Here is a 20,828-nt window from a genome sequence, read left to right as displayed (position 1 = left end):
ATTACCACATTTGCACTATCTTCGGAAATGTTAGCTAATGATAACAATCCATCCACAATTTTGGGTTACTCTAACCCCAACTGGATCCTGATATCCCATCCTTCTCTTAAACTATATCTGTTAGCTCCCATAGGGCATAACTGAGATGTGTGTGGCCAATTGTATATATCTCTGTTACTCAAGGATTAGAGACAATGCTTAGTCTCATTCAGGAAAGGCAATGCTTAGCCTTATGCAATAATAGAGGCAGTGCTTAGCCTCATGCAAGGAATGGGGACAGTGTTTAGTCTCACGCAAGGAAAGGCAAAGCTTAGCCTTTATGCAAAGAATGAGGGCAGTGTTTAGCCCTATGCAGTAAGAGCAACAATTAAATACGAGAAGGAAAAGTGATTCTTCGCTTGGCGCGTTTGTGTTTGGCGACTTCTCTCGGTGTGAAGATAGTGATCTTGTTGTATGTGTATATTTGGGGACATTTTTGTTATGTCCATGGTGCCTGCATCCAAAGAAAAATTGTGAGTTTGGGGGGTGGAAGGTTTGTTCATTCTCCCGATTCCTTGCTCTACCTTTGCTCCTGTTTCGAGGTCCTATTTGAGTCACCCCGGGTAACGACTGGCTAACACGAAAAAATGAAATTTTCGAAAAACATGCATTTGTGAAATATCGTTTATATAAAATGTGATTGTTTGACATATGTGATAATGCATGAGAGGAAATAATTTTGTCGGATTGGTGATTGTGACATGCTTTTGAGACATTGCAACCTCCTTAACTCAAAATTTTGAGGATCCTTCTCAAACTTCTACCCCAGTTTAAATGCATGCATTTGGCGATACATTCCTTGGCGATTATGAATACAATGAGATCGGGCAAATGATGGTAGGCTATAATCTCATGAATTAGTCGATTATTACATTCCAATTTACTACACTTTAATTGAGTTTGAACTTTAATTGCTAGTGTTCTGCACTAATTGTATATTTTATGCCTTGTAGGAGGATTACATACTATGTAGATATTATGGAATGAATTTGAATAATTTAGAGCTTTGAAGTCTGAGTAAAAGCCCGATGGATTAAGCCGGGATCGCGTTCGGGGGTCGCACACCACGTCTGGATGTCAAAATCAAAGCAAAAAGCCGAACTCTGAGAAAAGTGTACAACCGCGGCACGTGGCACGCCGTGCCTGTACAAAATCCCGTCGTCTATCAGAAATCAAGTCTTTGAACTTTCCCACTAATGCCCCGCCTGGCGCGTTGCCCCATGCGGCATGCCTGTGCAATATTTATAGAGTTATTTTCCTATTTCACGTGGGAGAAGGTGTTTTCGTCTAGGCCCGACCCTACTTAGTATAAATACATGTAAAAACATTATTTTATGGACTTTTGACACATCTTAGACCTAAGTAAGCCAAGGACGAGGTGGAGAAGCAAAAGCTCATGGATTTCATCATTCAATCCTCACTCAAGACAAGGGTTTGGATTGTTTTATGTTTTCCTTTAACTTAAACATTGTTATGATGGATTACTCCATATCCATGAAGTAGTTCTCTTTAGGGTTTGATGGATTTGGTGTATTGATACTTGTTTGTGGATAACCAACTCTAGTTTTATGTATTGAATCATTTTGAATGTTTTAATTGTTGCATCTATATTCACTTGTTCGTGTAATCGAGAGAGGCATAACTTGTGATATTGTTGTATTATATTTCGTTTCTTGAAGTCATCAATTCTTCTTAGTAATCGGAAGAGGCTAGTTGAATTGTTGATTAAACTTAGTTAGGAGGATAATCGAGAGAGGTTCTCCTAAAGACCAATCCACTACGAATTCTTGCATATCTTCGCGTGCTTAAAATTGGTTCATCTTTTGAGATTGAGACTTAATCGAGAGAGGAGTTTCTACTAATCAATTGAACTAATAACCAAGTGAATTCGAGAGACTCACTTGAACATTAGAAGTAAATTATCTAGAGTTAAATCCCAAACACGTGTCTTGCACATATCCTATCAACCCTATCTTCTCCCAATTGATAACTTCCTTTGCTCAATACTTGCGTTAAGTATCATTAGCCAATAGTATAGATTCTTAGTTAATTTTAGTTTTAATCACATAAACCTAAATTATTGATCATCTTGGATAGCAATCTAGATATGAACTACGATAATACTGTTTAACTCCAATCCCTATGGATACAATATTTAAATTTACTATATTCGACTAGCGAGTATATTTTAGTGTGTGTTTTTTAGCTCGTCAAATTTTGGCGTCGTTGCCGGGGATTGGCAATCAATAGTGTTTGAAATAGTTTGTAGTGCTAATTCAGGAATTTTTATTTTATTTTATTTTATTTTATTTTTCCATTTTTATGCCTGGTGTTCTTTGACTGTGCGTAGGTTGCAGGTAAGAGCGGTTCATGACTCGATCTTTTTGGAAGGAAGTGCTATCATACGAACCAGAAATCGAGAAACAACTGCGACATCTGAGGAAGAAAAGAAATCTTCCCGAGAATATAGAGAAGGTTGGGCAATCCTCAACCAAAGAAATTATGGATGAAGATGATGATAATGTTGATTTGTCTGTAAGAGAGGTAGCCCAACAACAGGAAAAAGGTGCAAGAGATGTCGAGGAAACAACTCTTTGGAATGCAAAACTTGTCTAAGAGGAGGAGAGGGCTCGGAGAATTGTTCAGAATCAACCTTTGGGTGGTAGGAGACCACTTGGCGATTATGCTAGACCGATCTACAACCAAGGCTTATCAAGTGTTAGACCACCTCCAGTGGCTGCGAACAATTTTGAATTAAAGTAGGGATTGCTTCAAACTCTGCAAAACTATTGTGTCTTCAGAGAAAAGATGAACGAAGATCCAAACATGCATCCGATGGACTTCGAGGAAATAATGAACACCTTTCAATACAATGGTGTGCCACAAGATGCAGTTTACCTAAGGGCATTCCCTTTCACACTTAAAGATGATGCGAAGCACTGGCTTCGAAGCTTGCCCTAGGGATCGATTAGAACATGGGAGGAGATGACCAGAAACTTTCTTGCTAAATATTTCTCCTCAGCTAAAATGGGCAAGTTTAGAAGAGAATCCATAACTTCTGTCAGAATGAGACTGAAACTGTGTTTGAAGCTTGGGAGAGGTTTAAGGATATAGTGCGAAAGTGTCAACATAGCAGAATTGAACTCTGGTTGCAACTCCAGGATTTTTGGGATGGATTGACACTGGCCTCATGTAGAACATTGAGTAATGCAGCTGGAGTTCCTTTGATGAAAAAGACACCAAAGGAGATAGTCACTATTCTCGATGAATTTTCTGAAGATGCAAATCAGTGGCCCTCTGAAAGTGCTGAAAGAAGAAAGGCGAATGATGTTCACTAGGTTGATGCTAACACATATGTGCAGGTACTGCTTGATGCCATGGCGAAAGAGATAAGGAAGTTGATCTTAGCTTCTATACAAAGTGAGAATCACGCAGCTTGTGATATATGTGGAAGAGGACACCCTACTCATGAGTACCAGGCCTCAACTGAGGAAGTAAATGCTGTGGGAAATTATAACTTCAATACAATGGGTCAGAAACACCTAGTTTTTCATGGAGTTCACCTGGGGGTACTGCAAATGCATGGCAACAAAATAACTCCAGATTCCAGGGACAAGGAGCTCTAGGCTTCCAAATTCAGCAAAGGCAACAATTTCAACCTCAACAATCCATTCAGCCTGGGCTAGAAGATCTGATGAAGTCCTTTATTGTCAAGACATATGAGAGATTAGATGCTCATGATGCAGCTATCAAAGAACTTGCCACAGGGCTGCGAAACTTGGAGAAGCAAGTGGGGCAAATTGCCACCATATTGTATGAAAGGATCTCAGGTACTTTGCCAGCTGATACTGAAAGAAACCCCAAGGAAAAAGTAAATGATGTAACTCTGAGAAGTGGAAAAGTAATGAAAGAGCCCACCCCTATCCAAAAAGAGGTGGTACCTGAAAAAGAAAGTGGGAAGGAGCTGAAAATTGAAGATGATAAAATGACTGAGAAGAAGAAAGGCAAGAAGGGAGCTGAGAAAAGGAAGAAGGAAGAGAATTCAATAAGGTCATTTTGTCACGGTAGGTGCCACTTTCTTATGGAGTGCATACAATATTGTTTTGAGACTGTTGTTATAAGACCATTTCCTCTTTAGGTCACTGAGTTTAGGTTGAAGCCTTCTTCCTTATTTTCCTTAGCTAGTCTTTCATTGTAGTACTTAGGGAGGACCCTCCGACTCTTGTAAAGCTGTGAGCTTATTACATTGTATACTCGACGGACCTTTTGATGTCCTTACTTGCCAATACTTATCCGTAGTTACTTACCTCTATGCCCTTGTGCTTGTAGGGTTGCTTCTGAACTGATATTTTGACTGTTTTCACAGTGACACTCTCTTTTATTTCTGTAACACTCATACGGTACCTTTTTAACTTCCCCAACTCCTATATGAATATATCTCAAATATTATAATGTCATAACTGCGAGGCTGAATTCCCCATGTTGGGGTTCACTCTGTTTATCTTACACGATATATTGATTTGTCTGTATCCTCTTATCTAGCTATAACTAGGCTCTTCCTGAATCAACTACTAACCAGTCGTTGGCCCACTCTCATATCAATATTCCGTGTACTCTTTCTTGGGTTATTTCCTTTGTCTTAACTTACCTCTCGCACTGGCTCCTTATTTATCAATAACATCCCAGGCAGGAACCCTTACTTCCTTTCCTTGACGTCGTGTTTGCATAATGTTATGGAATCGTAGAATATCTATTAGTTTTGAATAAGTGCAATTTCGCCCCTTTCTCATTTTTATCTCATTCTTTCTTTACCATTCCATAGTTACTAGAACCACTTAATTCTGACTTAATATCACGTCACTCCATATTCCCCCTTTTAAGGGAGTACTAAGAGTTAGAGCTACGACAATCTGTCTATAGATGTTTTACCTCTTCATTTTTGGCTCTTTTCACATCATCGATGACCCTTACTCGCCTTGCAGTAATCCTTCTATACCAAGGATAATAAAATTCCTTACTCACGAGGGTGACACTTAGTGTAACTGGCACACATAGTCCCTTAAGCTTAACTTTGCTTACATTGTTTTCTTTAGGGAAGCGTCTTACTGAATGACCTTTAAAGGTTATTCTTCTGTGGTCCACTCTATTCTCAACGGAATGCAATATCTAGAATTCTTGTGATGCCGGCTATTATCAAATCATTCAATCCCTAATTCATGTTTAGTTTATCTTGTTCACCAGCCCGTACTGATTTCTATTACTCTGGTGTCTAACTTTTCCTTCTGGTAGTCGCGTTAGAGTCACGAACTTATTTCTCGAAATAAGGATATGACTTTATGGCCTATACTCTTTTGTTGTCTCAAGGCCTGTCAGCTCTCGTATTTTCCTTCACTTGACTATAGACTCTGCAGTATCATCATTTTTTTTGATCTACCGTTGTCATCCATGTATCACATCTTACTCATAATGCTTCATTAACTCTCTTCTTATTTCCCTGCTAACATTTCTTTCTATCACTTTATTCTAAAAACTTCAACAAGAGATTCTTTTGCTTTTAGCTCCCCTTGCTCCATCCACTGGCTCTTCGGGTTGCCTAACATTCTCTCTCTACTAGGGACGAGAGTCATACTAAGGTAATATTTATCCCTTCCAAGATTCCAGTGCCTGTCTTTGTAAATTTTTTTTTTTGAACATTGTAGTATTCATATCTAGTTGTACTATTCTAGAATGCACCATCTGGGTGTCTCACAAGGAGAATTATTACCACATTTGTAATCCTTCAAAAATGTCAACTAACGCTAACAATCCATCCAATATTTTGGGTTACTCTAATCCCAACTGGATACTGATATCTCGTCCTTCTATTATACTACTTTCGTTAGCCCCCATAGGGCATAAATGAGATGGGTGTGGCCAATTGTACATACCTCTGTTATTGTTGAAGTTAACTCAAAAGGCTTATATTCCTCAACCTGAATTGTAAATACCGATAATCTTCATTAACTGGGCGCCTCGTATCCTTCTTCATCTTGCTTCTTTTACTTGTTCAAACTCGTATCTATCTTCTGAATCTCTCCTTGCCTTTCACCATAGGGGTGGATAGATATTCTTGCCTTAAGGCTCCTTATCAAGAGGCTTACACGTCTTAGTACACACATGATCTACTGAAGACCTTACATTTACTCATCATAAGCATCATGAAAAATCGAGTTCCCCTGACTCAACCCTTCCATAGCCACATTCGATCTCTTACCAACTGCCTTTCTGGATGTAGGCGCCGTCTTATTATGAATAAGATAGAGTTTAGGAAATTGAGTTCTTACAACTGAGTTCTACCACACGATCTAGAGTAAGAAGAAAGAGAAACAGTCCTAAATTCCATGTAGCCTCCTGCTTATAAGTGTTGTACATGATACATTCATAAATAAGACTCTACTAGACACGGCTTGTAGACTTTTTAGGACAGAACTTCTCTGATACCACTTTTGGTCTCGCCCACCAGGTACAGGGCGTGACAGGATGAATCTGAAGAGAGCAAGCACATGCCTGCTTTACCTTTTCCCCAAAAGCTTTATAGAGAGAAGTTGGACAAGCAATTTGAGAGGTTTCTGGATATGTTAAAACAAGTTAATATAAATTTGCCATTTACTGAAGTTCTCTCCCAAATGCCAGCTTATGCTAAGTTCTTGAAGGAAATCCTGACAAAGAAGAGAAAGATAGAAGAGACCTTAGTGGTCAAGCTCACAGAGCATTGCAGCACGATCCTGCAAAACTAACTCCCACAAAAGTGTGGAGATCTAGGGAGTTTTACTATACCTTGCTCGTTAGGCACTCTTTATTTTGATAAATCTTTGTGTGATTCTGTTGCCTCAATTAATTTAATGCCTTTGTGTATTTACAGGAAACTGGAGAATGAGCTTGGAGAGATAAGGTCTGCACCAATATCTTTGCAGCTGGCAGACCAAACAACTATAATACCCGAGGGGATAGTGGAAGATGTATTAGTTCGGGTAGATAAGTTTGTATTTCATATAGATTTCATAGTGGTAAATATGGAGGAGAACAAGGAAGTCCCCCTAATCCTAGGAAGACCATTTTTAGCAACGAGTAGAGCTATACTGGATATACATGATAGAAAACTCATGCTTAGAGTGGGTGAAGAGACTGTGACATTTGAGATGAATGTAGAGACGGGGGTAATAAATGAGAAGCCAACTGCAAGTGTTGAGTGGAAGGTGAAGAGTTCGAAGGAAAAGGCTTCAACGAGTGGAATAGATAAGTGTGGGGTGTACCCTAAGAAGGCTGAGAAGAATCTGTCTGCGTGGATGTGTGCACTAGTTCGGGTGCATGGAATGGAGCCCGACTTTGATTCAGACCCCGACTAGAGATTCAAGGAAGTTTCCTCTACCTTATGCTTTTTAATTATAAGTCATGGGGACATGCCACAACTTAAAGTATGGGGTGGGGGATATTTGTATGTTGTATGTATATGTGTTAGTTTTTGCCTTTTAGTGCTGTTTAGTAGTTAATAAAAAATTGAAAAACAAAAATCATAAAAATTTTAAAAATTCAATTTTTTCCGACGATGGATATCATTTGACAGGTTTCTTGAGGGATTAAAGTCGAAAGAATTTTTTTTTTATTTTGTTAGGCAGTGTAATAATTCCCCCTTGGTTTTTCTTTGTGCCACAGTTCTTTTCCAAGAGTTTTGTTTGAACCGGGTGTAGTTAGTTTTTATATTGTAGAATAGTAGGAAACCGTGCACTGTGTTATTAATTGAAAGCAATATCTCTTGACTCTATTATACCTTGAGAATAGTGAGTGCTTTGGTTGTGACGCTTAGGCTCAGTTTTTTTGACTCTTGTATACGTACTTTAAATTGTATAATTTTAACTTTGCTTAACTTCTTTGACTAGAGTGTCTTGATAATCCAATCTTGAGTGAGTTATGTGCCATGTGTGTGCAAGGTTTTTGTGTATCCTGTGCATTGCATTTGATGTCTAGAACTTATCCTTTGTGTTTACAAAGCGAAATAGTAGTTTTGTTTAGTCTTGGAAGTGATATAGGCGCTTCTTTGTTGAGCCAATTATATGTTATTACCCACCTAAGTATGATGTATCTTAGTTAACCCCGTTGAGCCTGCAACCCTGTTTCTTTGGCAACCGCATTGCAAGCCCTACCCATTAGTTTGAATTGGTCATCTACTTGAACCTTGTACCTCTTGTGAGCATTTAAATTTGTTATGAACTTTGTAAAAGTTGAAGTATGGGGTGAGTGGTTGGGCTTTTGAGTGGAACTAATGAAATAAGGAGAAAGATGCACTGTTTTGAAAAAATAAGAGCCACTTGAATTGAAAGAGAGAAAAAAAAAGTGTTTGATTGGGAAAAATATTCCATGATAGTGGTCATTCTTGATGTAATTGTGCTTAAAGAAGTTGGGAGTTAATGTAAATTGATGTGAAGGTGGAGTATTGGTTTGACATAAGTGTGGGGTTTTAACAATGAGATGTATGTATTAAAGTGCTTAGGGAGGTGTAGTCACTATATCCAAATGTATCCTAACCGTCCCGCAGCCTACATTACAACCAATTAAAGTCCTACTTGATCCTCGATTAAATGAGCTCAATTGGTAAAGTAGTACACTACGGGCAAGACTATGGTTCATCTTTTGTGGCATATGAATGTTATTTCTGAGAGAGTGAATTCTTTCTATTTTGAGTTCCTGATTGTTGTTAAATTTAATGGTGTGTGGAACTACTCTCTATTGTGGTGAGGGCACTTGATTCATGAAGGAAAGGTAATGTCGTTGACCTCTGTGTTAGAGTACGCGAAAGGGTTATAAATAATGCATAGCACTTTTGAGTCAAATCTTGAGGTGAAGATGTTACACTATTGTGCTTAATCTATTTTAAATATTCTTGGTATAATGAGTTAGGAGAGTTGCTTAATAAGGTCGTGTCTTTATAAAGTGTAGTTTGATTGCTCGAGGAAGAGCAATGGTTTAAGTGTGGGGTGTTAATGGTAAGCTGTAATCTCATATTTTAGTCAATTATTACATTCCAATTTACTGCACTTTATTTGAGTTTGAACTTTAATCGCTAGTTTTCTGCACTAATTGTGTATTTTATGCCTTGTACGAGGATTCCGAGCTATGTAGATATTATGGAATGAATTTGAGCTATTTGGAGCTTTGAAGTATGAGTAAAAGCCCAAAGGATTAAGCCGGGATCACGTTCAGGGGTCGCACACCACGTTTGGATGTCAAAATCGAAGCAAAAAGCCAGACTCTGAGAAAAGTGTACTACCGCAGCACGTGGAGTAGCGCATGGCGTGCCGCGCCTGTACAAAATCCTATCGTCTGTCATAAATCAACTCTCTGAACTTTCCCACTAATGCCCCGCCTGGCGCGTCGTCCTATGCGGCACGCCTGTGCAATCTTTACAAAGGTATTTCCCTATTTCACGTGGGAGAAGGTGTTTTCATCTGGGCCCGACCCTACTTAGTATAAATACATGTAAAAACGTTAGTTTATGGACTTTTGACACATCTTAGACCTAAGTAAGCCAAGGAGGAGGTGGAGAAGCAAAGGCTCAAGGATTTCATCATTTAATCCTTACTCAAGGCAAGGGTTTGGATTGTTTTATGTTTTCCTTTAACTTAAATATTGTTATGATGGATTACTCCATATCCATAAAGTAGTTCTCTTTAGGGTTTGATGGATTTGGTGTATTGATACTTGTTTGTGGATAATCAACTCTAGTTTTATGTATTGAATCGTTTTGGATGTTTTAATTATCACATCTATATTCACTTGTTCGTGTAATCGAGAGAGGCATAACTTGTGATATTGTTGCATTATATTTTGTTGGTTGAAGTCATCAATTCTTCTTAGTAATCGGAAGAGGCTAGTTGAATTGTTTATTAAACTTAATTAGAAGGATAATCGAGAGAGGTTCTCCTAAAGACCAATCCACTACGAATTCTTGCATATCTTCACGTGCTTAAAATCAGTTCATCTTGTGAGATTGAGACTTAATCGAGAGAGGAGTTTCTACTAATCAATTGAACTAATAACCAAGTGAATTCGAGAGACGCACTTGAACATTAAAAGTGAATTATCTAGAGTTAAATGCCAAACATTTATCTTGCATCTATCCTGTCAACCCTATCTTCTCCCAATTGATAACTTCCTTTGCTCAATACTTGTGTTGAGTGTCATTAGCCAATAGTATAGATTCTTAGCTAATTTTAGTTTTAATCACATAAACCTAAATTGTTGATCATCTTGGATAGCAATCTAGCGACAAACTACGATAATACTATTTAACTCTAATCCCTGTGGATATGATATTTAAATTTACTATATTCGACTAGCGAGCATATTTTAGTGTGTGTTTTAAGCTCGTTAGCAAACTCGAGATATTGTCCCAGTTTCTGACCATAGGGGAGAATGAAGTTTTTATTATGATGTGACCGAACCCACAGGGCTACCTACGTATCCCCTCTTAAATGCGAATCAGGTCAAGCATAGTTTAGGTTACATCAAATAGAAAGTGCAAACATAGACTTAAACGTTATATCTCTTGACTGTATCCAAGTTGATACGTTTCAGCCAAATCTCTCCATCCATCTCTGCAAGTATAAGTGCTCCTCCTGTTAGTACTCGGTGAACCATGTAAGGGCCTTGCCAGTTGGGTGAGAATTTTCCCTTTGCTTCATCCTGATGTTAGAAGATTCATTTCAATACTAATTGCCCTGGCATGAATTCCCTTGACCTAACCTTTTAATTGAAAGCTCTTGCCATTCTGTTATGGTAGAGTTAACTGTGACACACTGTGTTCATTCTTTTACCATCAATGAGAGCTAGTTGTTCGTACCGGTTCCGTACCCATTCTGCGTTGCTAAGCTCGACTTCTTGTGTAATTCTTAAGGAGGGGATCTCTACTTCGGCAAGGATAACAACTTCGGTACCATAGACAGTAGATTAGGAGTTGCCCCATTTGATGTACGAACTGTGGTGCTGTATCCGAGCAAAGCAAATGGTAGCTTTTCGTGCCATCGCTTGTAACTGTCCACCTTTTTCCTCAATATCTTCTTGACGTTCTTGTTGGCAGCTTCTATGACTCCATTCATTTGCGATCTATATGCTATTGAGATTGGAGGCATTGTTAGTAATGATTGACTCAGGTACTCCAAACCAACAAACAATGCGGTCCCGGACAAAAGCTACTACGACCTTCTTAGTTACAGTTTTATAGGACGTGGATTCAAGCCATTTTGTGAAGTAATATATAGCCACTAAAATGAACATGTGTCCATTTAAAGTAACGGCTTTAATTGGTTCGATGACATCCATGCCCCAAGCAGAGAAAAGCCAGGGTGAACTCGTTGCATTAAGTTCGTTGGGCGGCACTCGTATCATATAAGCATGTATCTGGCATTCGTGACACTTTTGAACATATTTGATATAGTCTGTACCATAGTCATCTAGAAATACCCTGCTCTTAATATCTTCTTGGACAAAATGAAACCGTTCATGTGAGGTCCACAAGTTCCGACATATATTTCTTCGAGCAATCTAGATGCCTCCTTGGCATCGACACATCACATTAATCCCAAATCAGGAGTCCTTATATACATAATACCTCCACTTTGAAAGAAATATTTGGCCAATCTTCAAAGCATGCGTTTCTGAGTGTGTGTAGTATTATTTGGATATTCTCCCTTTCCCAAGTATTCTTTGATATCGTAGAACCATGGATTTCCATCGAACTCTTCTTCAACATGAGCACAATAAGCTGGCTTCTTAGTAATTCCTATTGGGATAGGGTCGATGAAATTCTTGTCTTGATGTCGTATCATGGAAGACAGGGTGGCTAATGCATCTGCAAACTCATTCTGGATCCTCGGAACATGTTTGAATTCTATCCTTGTGAACCTTTTGATTAACTCATGTACACAATGCAAGTATGGCAATATTTTGGTGTTCTTAGTGGACCATTCTCCTAGTACCCGGTGTACCAATAGATCAGAATCTCCTATTACCAGCAACTCCTGAACGTTCATGTCGATGGCCAACCTGAATCCCAAGATGCAGGCCTCATATTCTGCCATATTGTTGGTGCATGGGAACCTGAGTTTTGCGGATACCGGGTAATGTTGACCGGTTTCTGATACTAAAACAACTCCGATGCGCACTCTCTTGAAGTTTGCTGCTCCATCAAAGAACATCCTCCAACCGTCGTATGCTTCGGCAATATCTTCTCCTACAAATGACACTGCCATGTCGGGAAAATATGTCTTTAATGGTTCGTATTCTCCGTCTACGGGATTCTTCACCAAGTTATCAGCCAATGCTTGCCCCTTGATTACCTTCCGAATCACGTAGATGATGTCGAATTCACTTAGCAATATCTGCCACTTTGCTAACTTATTCGTAGGCATGGGTTTCTGAAAGTTGTATTTTAGTGGATCCATCCATGGTATGAGATATGTAGTGTATGCGCAGAAATAATGTCTCAACCTTTGGGCTATCCATGTCAAAGCGCATCAGGTGCATTCCAACAGAGAATACCAGGCCTCGTAAGGTGTAAAATTCATGCTCAGGTAATATATCGCTTGCTCCTTCCTCCCAGTTTCATCATGTTATCCTAGAACACAGCCAAAGGCTCCATCTAACACGGACAGATAAAGCAGCAAAGGTCTTTTTGGTTCTGGCGGGACCAACATGGGCGGTTTAGATAAATACTCCTTGATTTTGTCGAAGGCTTTCTGGAATTCTTCAGTCCAGTTTGTTGAAGCATCTTTCCTCAGCATCTTGAAGATCGGCTCATATATCACCGTTGATTGTGCTATAAAATAGCTGATATAATTGAGACGTCCTAAAAAACTCATCACATCCTTCTTATTCTTTGGCGATGGCAAGTCCTAGATAACTTTGATTTTTGACGGGTCTAATTCAATACCTCGGCGACTGACGATGAAACCTAACATCTTTCCAGCACGGACTTCGAAGGCACCTTTTGTAGGGTTCAACTTCAAGTTGTATTTTCGAAGCTGATCGAAAAATTTCTTTAGGTCTGCTATGTGATCCGAACTCTTTTTAGATTTGATGATAAAATCATCCACGTACACCTCTATTTCCTTATGTATCATGTCATGGAAGATAGTCATCATGGCCTTCATGTAGGTGGCCCCAGCATTCTTCAAACCAAACGGCATTATTTTGTAATAATATATTCCCCATGGTGTGATAAAAGCGATCTTTTTGGCATCCTTTTCATCCATACGAGTCTGATGATATCCTACAAAGCAATATACAAAGGATTGGAGTTCATGCTTGGCGCAGTTGTCAATCAGTATGTGTATGTTAGGAAGCGGGAAATCATCCATAGGACTTGCTCTGTTTAGATCTCGATAATCGACACATACTTTTACTTTTCCATATTTCTTCGGAACTGAAACGATGTTAGCTAACCAGGTCAAGTATTCGACCACTCGAAGAACTTTGGCTTTGATTTGCTTGGTGACCTCCTCTTTTATCTTCAGACTCATATCTAGCTTGAACTTTCTGAGCTTCTGCTTTATCGGTGGACACATAGGATTGGTAGGTAGCTTGTGAGCTACTATGGATGTGCTTAACCCAGTCATATCATCGTAGGACCATGCGAAAATATCCTCATATTCCCTTAGGAACTTGATATACTCTTCCTTCTCTAACAATGATAGATGAATGCTTATATGAGTTTCCTTGACTGTTTCAGAATCCCCTAGGTTACCGGCCTCAGTTTCCTCCAAATTAGACTTTGGTTTACTTTCAAAATTCTCTACTTCTTTGACAATTTCTTCAGGTATTTTATCATCTTCCAGGTCTTCCGAATCACTGTCCTTATGTTGCGTTGTCTCATTACATGTCACAGTCGTAGGTTCATCATGATAAGTAATAATTATACTGAAAAGAATGTGGAAAGATAATAATAAATACGAAAATCAATAATGCATTAATAAAACTTTAAAAATGTCAACAGGAACGACTCGATGGCTCGAGTAATTATTTCAAAACAAAATACTGAATGTCAACAATTTGAAAACAAGTCATGCTAATTTTCTAGGCTACCCAGGAACTCAGCGAGCCCAGGATGGTGCAGCGGTCCAGTTCTTGAGAACAACTCCTTCTTCCATTGTCTGAATGGTAAGATCCTCCCCCTCAACAATTGCACTGCAATCCATGTCTTCTTCATCCAGAAACAGCTTCCTCATACCGGCCAAAATCTCATCTTCCTCGGATCCCCACATTATGTCAGCCTGACGGAATGTCTGGTTAAAAGGTGGTATGGGTTGTTCCAACGGATAATAATAGGCGTGCCATGGAGGTATCCAATCATGATGTTGTTGTATGGTATATTCATACCCGAGTCTAAAGGTCGTCCCATGATACTGTGGTTGTATAGGTTTAGTGATCCCCTGAAGCTTTTTGCCAAGACCCTTGCCTGGTTCATATCCCATCCACAGCAATATGCTATCTATCTTCTTGATCCACCGTCGATCCTTTTCAATTGCGTTCACCCGCTCAATGCGGTGATATGTTTCTCCACCCAACTTCCTCCTATTTTCGAATTATGGAACGGTCTGGTTAGTGTAGATAGGGTTGCTTCCGTCTCCACGAATGATCACCTCTTGATGATTCCACTCAAACTTCACAGCCTGGTGTAGAGTAGAAGCCATTGCCTCGGCTGCATGTATCCATGGTCGTCCCAACAATAGGTTATAAGTAGCAGATATATCTAGCACTTGGAACTCAACATCAAACTAAGTCGGACCCATATGTAGATCAAGGTTGATTTCCCCGATAGTGGCTCTCTGAGATCCGTCGAACGCCTTCACATTCATGCTTCCTATTTGTATCTCGTGCAGGCCTTTACCTAATCTTTTCAGAGTGGTCACTAGGCATATGTTCAGGCTCAAACCTCAATCTATCAGGACCCTAGCAATGAACTTGTCCTTAAATTGCACTGTGATGTGCAATGCCTGGTTGTGATTCAACCCTTTTGGCGGTAACTCATCTTTGTGGAAAGTAATTTTGTGACTCTCCAGTACCTGTCTGACCATGTTAGCCATCTCTTCACTAGTGATGTCGGCGGGTACATAAGCTTCACTTAACACTTTCATCAAGGCATTCTTGTGTGCGTCTAAGTTTTACAACAGTGATAAGATGGATATCTAAGCAAGGGTCTTGTTCAGGTGGTCAACAACAGAGTATTCCCTTGCTTGTATCTTCCTCGAAAGATCGTCAGTGTCAGTCTCAACAACAAGCGGCTTAGGTGCAGCTTCTTTTCTCATTTCTCCCAGATTCTCAAGTGTGTAAATTTTGCCAGTTCTAGTCATACCTTGCGCGGCACCTGTTTCTTCCAGTTTGGATTTTCCCTTTCTTCTTGCTTCCACAACATAATCCCATGGGATGACATCAGGCTCGTAAGATGGTGTGGGAGCTACCATTATAGTGAATGGTGTAGCTACCTAGACCTCAAATGGTGCCTAGGTTTGTACCACAACTGGTGTAAGGGTGACCTGAGATGTTTTAGGAGTGTCTCCCTCTCGAATTAGTCCGATGAACCCTTCCTGATCCCATTCCTTATCAGTTTCTATCACATTCACCCCTTCACACTTGTGATCCAGGAGAGGGTTATTGCGGATATTCAGTGCAGCTTCCTTTGCTTGTATAACCTTAGTGTCGATCAGTGTCTGAATCTCGTCGTTCAATATGCGGCACTCTTCAATCGTATGACCCTTCATGCTTGATGATAGGCACATGTTTTGTTGGGATTGATCCATTGGGAAGGGTTCTCAATAGCAAAAGAAGGAATAGGGGTGACGTAACCAGCAACGTTCAGTCTCTCATACAGTTGGGCTATGGGTTCAGCAATTGTGGTTTACTGTCTAGGAGTTCTGTGGTCAAAATTTGGACGTGGCTTTGGGTAGTTTTGGCGGGCGGGTGGAGGTGAATAGTAATATGCAGGTTGAGTGTTGTAGGTATGGTAGGTAGTGGCAGGGTATTGGTATTTTGGGGGTGAGGGTTGATATGTGGGTGGAGGTGTTTGGTATGTGAGGGGAGACTTACGGCCTTAGGCTACCATCACAACGCCCACTTCTTTCTTTTTTGCGATACCTCTTGATTGCAAGGCTTTATTTGTTGCTCATAGCTCATCGAAATTAGTCACCATCCCAAGCTTGATTCCTTCTTCTATCCTCTCTCCCAGCTTGATGATGTCTGAGAACTTATGATTCTCGATGACCATCAACCTTTCATAATACTGCAGATCTTGAGCTCTAACAAAGAACTTGTTAATTTATTCTTCTTCAAGTGCTGGCCTTACCTTTGCGGCTTCTGACCTCCAACTAGTAGCATACTCACGGAAGGTTTATGTCTGCTTCTTCTTGAGGTTTTGGATATAGAAAATGTCTGGCGTGTTCTCTGTGTTGAACCAGAATCTATCCGTAAAATCTGATGCCATACTTACCCAATCTGCCCACTTCTTCGAGTTTTGTCCGATATACCAAGACAATGCATCTTTTGTAAGACTTCGCATGAACAGTTTCATGCAGATTTGTTTATTCTTACCTACTCTTACAAGTTTGTCGTTGTAGGTTCTCATATGCACCTTCGGATCACAAGTTCCATCAAACATTTCGAACTTGTGAGGTTTGTAACCCTCTGGCAGTTTCACATCTCGCTGAATACACAAATTTTCATAGTTTAGACCTTCAACGCCTGTCCCATCTTCAACACTCTGGACTCTCCCTGTAAGTTTCTTAAGTTCCTCTGCCATGTTTCGAATGAGCAGGTCCTTTTCAGTTTGCTCATGTATGTATAGGGTTTGCTGCGGGGTATGGGGTAAGGTTTCCACATATATCGGATTGCTTTGATGAGTTCCTAGAACTTGGGTATATGGGTGGTCGTTAGTTGAGTTTTGGGATCCGGAGTAGGTTGCAGTGCATTTTGGGGAATGTGATAAATAGTGGTTTGCGAGTATTGAACTGGATGATGGTGATGTTGTTGAGGGGTTTGCACTGGTGGTGGGTTAAGGTTTTGGGGAGGTACGATATTATGGTACTGTTGTGGTGCGGGAGGATTTGGAGCTATGGGTGGTGGATTCTGGTTTTGTGTGTTTTGTGGCGGTGTTTGTTTTAGGTAGTTGGATTTTGCTGGTTGATGTCGGGAACATTGAGAGTAAGGGAAAGGTTTGCCAGATTTCGGACCTGCTCAAGCTCACCCTGTAGCTCTAGGATTTTCTGCTCCAAACGTAAGACCAACTCATTCTGCCCTGGGGTGCTTCTACCATCTGAAGTTTCAACTCTTTCCGCCACAGTAGCATTATCTTTCCGGATACCACTTAAATCATCCATCTTCCCTTTGCCCTTGCCTTTGCTTTTCGGGTCGCTAGGTGGAGGATGAGGTGCAAGACCTCTGGATCTAGTGTGGTGCCAGTATGCACGAAACAACCTTTGGGAGTGGGAATAAATAAAGAAATAAAAACAAAAAGGTAAACAAGTCAGTAAGGTGAAATAAAAGAGTGTTTGCAATATTTAAACACGTTTCACAAAAGTCATGCAATAATTTGCGTCCTAATTTTGGGGGACCTCATTGTGCCCGAGGTAGGCCTAAGCGACATATAGACTTGGAGAAAATTGATGCCAATGTTTGCTTCATATCATTAGTGCAAAAATAGGCCAAAACAATCTTTTACTAGATCGACACTAATAATAATAAAATCATTAATAGCATTGAGCCTTATTACATCGAAATCTAATCTAAACTAAAAAGTAGTAGAGAACATCATCTCCTAATCTATTTGGTCCCTGAAGGACCTTCTCCGTGCTTGGCTCTCTTAACCCCATCAATCATGTTTCCCAGATCGCGCATGTCCAGCCATAAGTAATCCTTTGCAAACTTTCCTCCTTAATCGTCGTTCATGCCTTGACAATCCCAAAGTCTCTTTCTCATCTTACCTTCTAGCTCCATCAGCCCTTGCTCCAGGTATTCTAATCTCTCTGTTGACTTAGTGGCAATCTCTTTTCATTCAATTATCGCCTCCATGTTTACTTTGTGCTGCTCTAGATGCTTAGCTTTGGACTCAAACACCCTTCTGTGTAGCCTCTTGTACTTCACCTGTGCCTCAGCCACTTCATCTATGATCCTATCCTTCAGATTGACTCCTGGTTTGACGTCCCCAGCTACATCGTCTTCCAGCCATGATAGATAGTAGTACATATAATCGGAGTGATACCTGTCTGGCTCAATAATTTCTCCTTCCACAATGATCATTTGGTTCCACATGTGTTGCGCTTCGAACTTGAATGGGATGACATCTCCCTTGAAATCTGCCTTGTACTGGACCATGTTGAAAACCCGAGGTATGACTTGTTTTCTTCTAGCTTGCCTTATTACCCTTATAGAAGCGTAAGGGTAGATGCCTTGCAGCCCGATCAGTACCAAGTGAGTAGTCCCTTTTAATTTGATGATGAACTAACTACTAGGAAACCATTCAAACATCCAATGCACTTGCTCGTCTGTCAAATTGGTGAAGAAACGCACCCAACCTACAATATTTCCAAGCTTTGCCAACCTGTCTGGAATAAACGTCATTTTCTTTGGGTGATGATTGGCTATGTAGTCATTCAGTGGCCTTCGCAGAAGCTGTTGACGATACTCACCCCTCTGAAAGTGTTCCAACAGCTAGACTTGTAGAAATAGGTTACAACGCTCAAAGTGCCCGAACCCATTCTTGCACCGATTTAGAGCATGGTACATCTCATCTAAGATCATTGGGATAATAGTATAAGCTTGTCCTTCGATTCCATCTATTAATGTCCTGGCGACCATTGCTAAGCGAGTGTGAATCCTTCCTCCTTGCATCGGAAAGATCAACAACCCCAAGAAGCAGACAATTAAAACATAAACCCGACGATGCACCCATCCCAAAGAAGTAATGGCTAGTTTATCATGATGAAGACGATATGATTTTCTATGCCCATAATGCTCGTAAAGAAACTCAAAAGGTATGTATAATTTCTTTAGACAGGGCATTTCATCATTCTTCTTAAAACCCAACATCTTCAGAAAAGGGCACGGAGTGCGTTTCTGGCACTAGTAGTCCCAGACTATACCATTGTAACTTGGCAAAACCCCCTATTTCTTCCAGGAGAGGAGTCATTTCTATATTTCCAAATCGAAAAACAACTCTTTTCTCGTCCCAGAACATGGTAGCGGCCTCGATCAGTTCCCTATTTGGTCGAATGTTTAGCAAAGATGGCAGGTCACAAAGTACTCTCCTCACATGATTTTTATCATAAGGTGCAAGGTTTTTCCACCAGTCAAGTAGCAAAGGCGGGATATTCTGGACCATACCAAACCTGGGGATTTTGTGCTTCATTTTCTGCAAACAAATAAAAGTTTGCCCTTTTCCCCTTCCAGATTCGACTATTTACGCACTAACGATCAGCATGTTGACACATTTTCTCCAAGTAATGCACATAACATGATAGGGTCCTTTGAGATTGTGGAAATCCCATCAGACTTTGGACAAGGTTTATCTAAGTGTGTTGTTACATCAATAACGCCTCATTCTGTACTTGGTTTAGCATGATGCATGTACATTTCAAATTGGAATGGGGTTTCTAGAAGGGTCTAGACTAGTACTTTCAAGTGGACAACTTGAGAGGAAAAGGCACGGGACTGTCGACTGCACTGTTGATCGACTAGTTTACCGTAAATATGCCTTTCCGATTAAAAAAGGTGATTTCGAGAAAGCGCGGACACTCATCAGGCGCCACTATGTTGATAATAGGCATGAGTACTGTATGATGTGGAGCATGCTTTATGCAGAAATAATAACACATTGCCAAGCATTTGCATGATAAAAGTACGTAAAAACAACAATTATGATAAAGATGAACAGGAGTAGAAACAAAAGACAAATAAAAAGACAAAAAGAGAAGTTAGTTTAACTCATGAAGACGTGCGAGGATGTAATGAAACAAGTAGGAAAATAGGGACGGGAGAGTCATGATATAGCAGTTTTAGACAAGATGAAAGAAATGGAGAGGGGTCATACATGTCATAGCAAATAAATGAGAATAAGGGAAGGGATGTGCATGTCATAGCAATTTAAACAAATATAGGAAAATAGAGGAAAAGGATGTGCATGTCATAACAATTTAAATAAGGAAAGGGACGTGCATGTCATAGCAATTTAAACAAATATAGAAAAACAAGAGAAATAATCCTCATAAGTCAAGTTCATTATGGTAAGAGTCTATGTATCCCAGTAGAGTCGCCATGCTGTCGTGCCCTATTTTCTCACGAAAGCGGCTTCGACGTATGACAACTCTTTTAAAGTGGGTATTAAAAGAGAAGAGTCTCCACCTAACAATTTAAGGTGCGTTAGGGCACCTATTTGCATATAACTCTGTTTTAACTAGTCTGTTACCAAAGATCGGGTAAGGGCTCAAATTACCTCAAAGAGAAGGTGTTAGGCACTCTTCGAAGTCCACAACTGTGGGTCCCGACCGAAATTTACACTATGTGGATTAGATGATTAAGCTAAGTGATAAGAAAAGAAAGGTATCGAAGTTGAAGGATCTATTATAACACATAAGAATAAATGATCGGTGCAAATCTTAAAGATTACAAGGGTACAACTGCACTGGTCTATTTTAAATGACTAAGAGTGAATAGTAAGTATATAAAGAAAAGGGGGGTCCTAAGTTTTTTAGCCTAAAGGATCACCCCGT

General features: G+C 40.0%; 3 protein-coding genes across 3 annotated transcripts; all 3 read right to left on the bottom strand.

The window, feature by feature from the left end:
- Positions 1–10,605: 10,605 nt before the first annotated feature.
- LOC138902750 (uncharacterized) lies at positions 10,606–11,204 on the bottom strand. Its single transcript, XM_070190647.1, has 2 exons — positions 11,010–11,204; positions 10,606–10,758 (listed from the first exon to the last, which is right to left on the bottom strand). Exons 1-2 carry the CDS (start codon positions 11,202–11,204, stop codon positions 10,606–10,608), a joined length of 348 nt encoding a protein of 115 aa, XP_070046748.1.
- Positions 11,205–11,714: 510 nt separating this feature from the next.
- LOC138902749 (uncharacterized) lies at positions 11,715–12,515 on the bottom strand. Its single transcript, XM_070190646.1, has one exon. The coding sequence runs from the start codon at positions 12,513–12,515 to the stop codon at positions 11,715–11,717; it is 801 nt and encodes a 266-aa protein (XP_070046747.1).
- A 3,941-nt stretch (positions 12,516–16,456) lies between these two features.
- Positions 16,457–16,864, bottom strand: LOC138902748 (uncharacterized). The gene has a single exon (XM_070190645.1). The coding sequence runs from the start codon at positions 16,862–16,864 to the stop codon at positions 16,457–16,459; it is 408 nt and encodes a 135-aa protein (XP_070046746.1).
- Between the last annotated feature and the right edge of the window lie 3,964 nt (positions 16,865–20,828).

This window comes from Nicotiana tomentosiformis, chromosome 12, assembly GCF_000390325.3.
Source record: "Nicotiana tomentosiformis chromosome 12, ASM39032v3, whole genome shotgun sequence".
Lineage (NCBI taxonomy): Eukaryota > Viridiplantae > Streptophyta > Magnoliopsida > Solanales > Solanaceae > Nicotiana > Nicotiana tomentosiformis.
The sequence above is the reverse complement of the archived record's forward strand: the minus strand, read 5'-3'. Positions and strand labels throughout refer to the sequence as shown.

Coding starts and splice junctions, on each gene's coding strand:
- LOC138902750 (XM_070190647.1), bottom strand. CDS start 11,204: ATGCCTCCAATCTCAATAGCATATAGATCGCAAATGAATGGAGTCATA. Junction 10,759..11,009: donor CTCCTAATCTACTGTCTATG/GTACCGAAGTTG, acceptor TTCTAACATCAG/GATGAAGCAAAGGGAAAATT.
- LOC138902748 (XM_070190645.1), bottom strand. CDS start 16,864: ATGGCAGAGGAACTTAAGAAACTTACAGGGAGAGTCCAGAGTGTTGAA.
- LOC138902749 (XM_070190646.1), bottom strand. CDS start 12,515: ATGGATCCACTAAAATACAACTTTCAGAAACCCATGCCTACGAATAAG.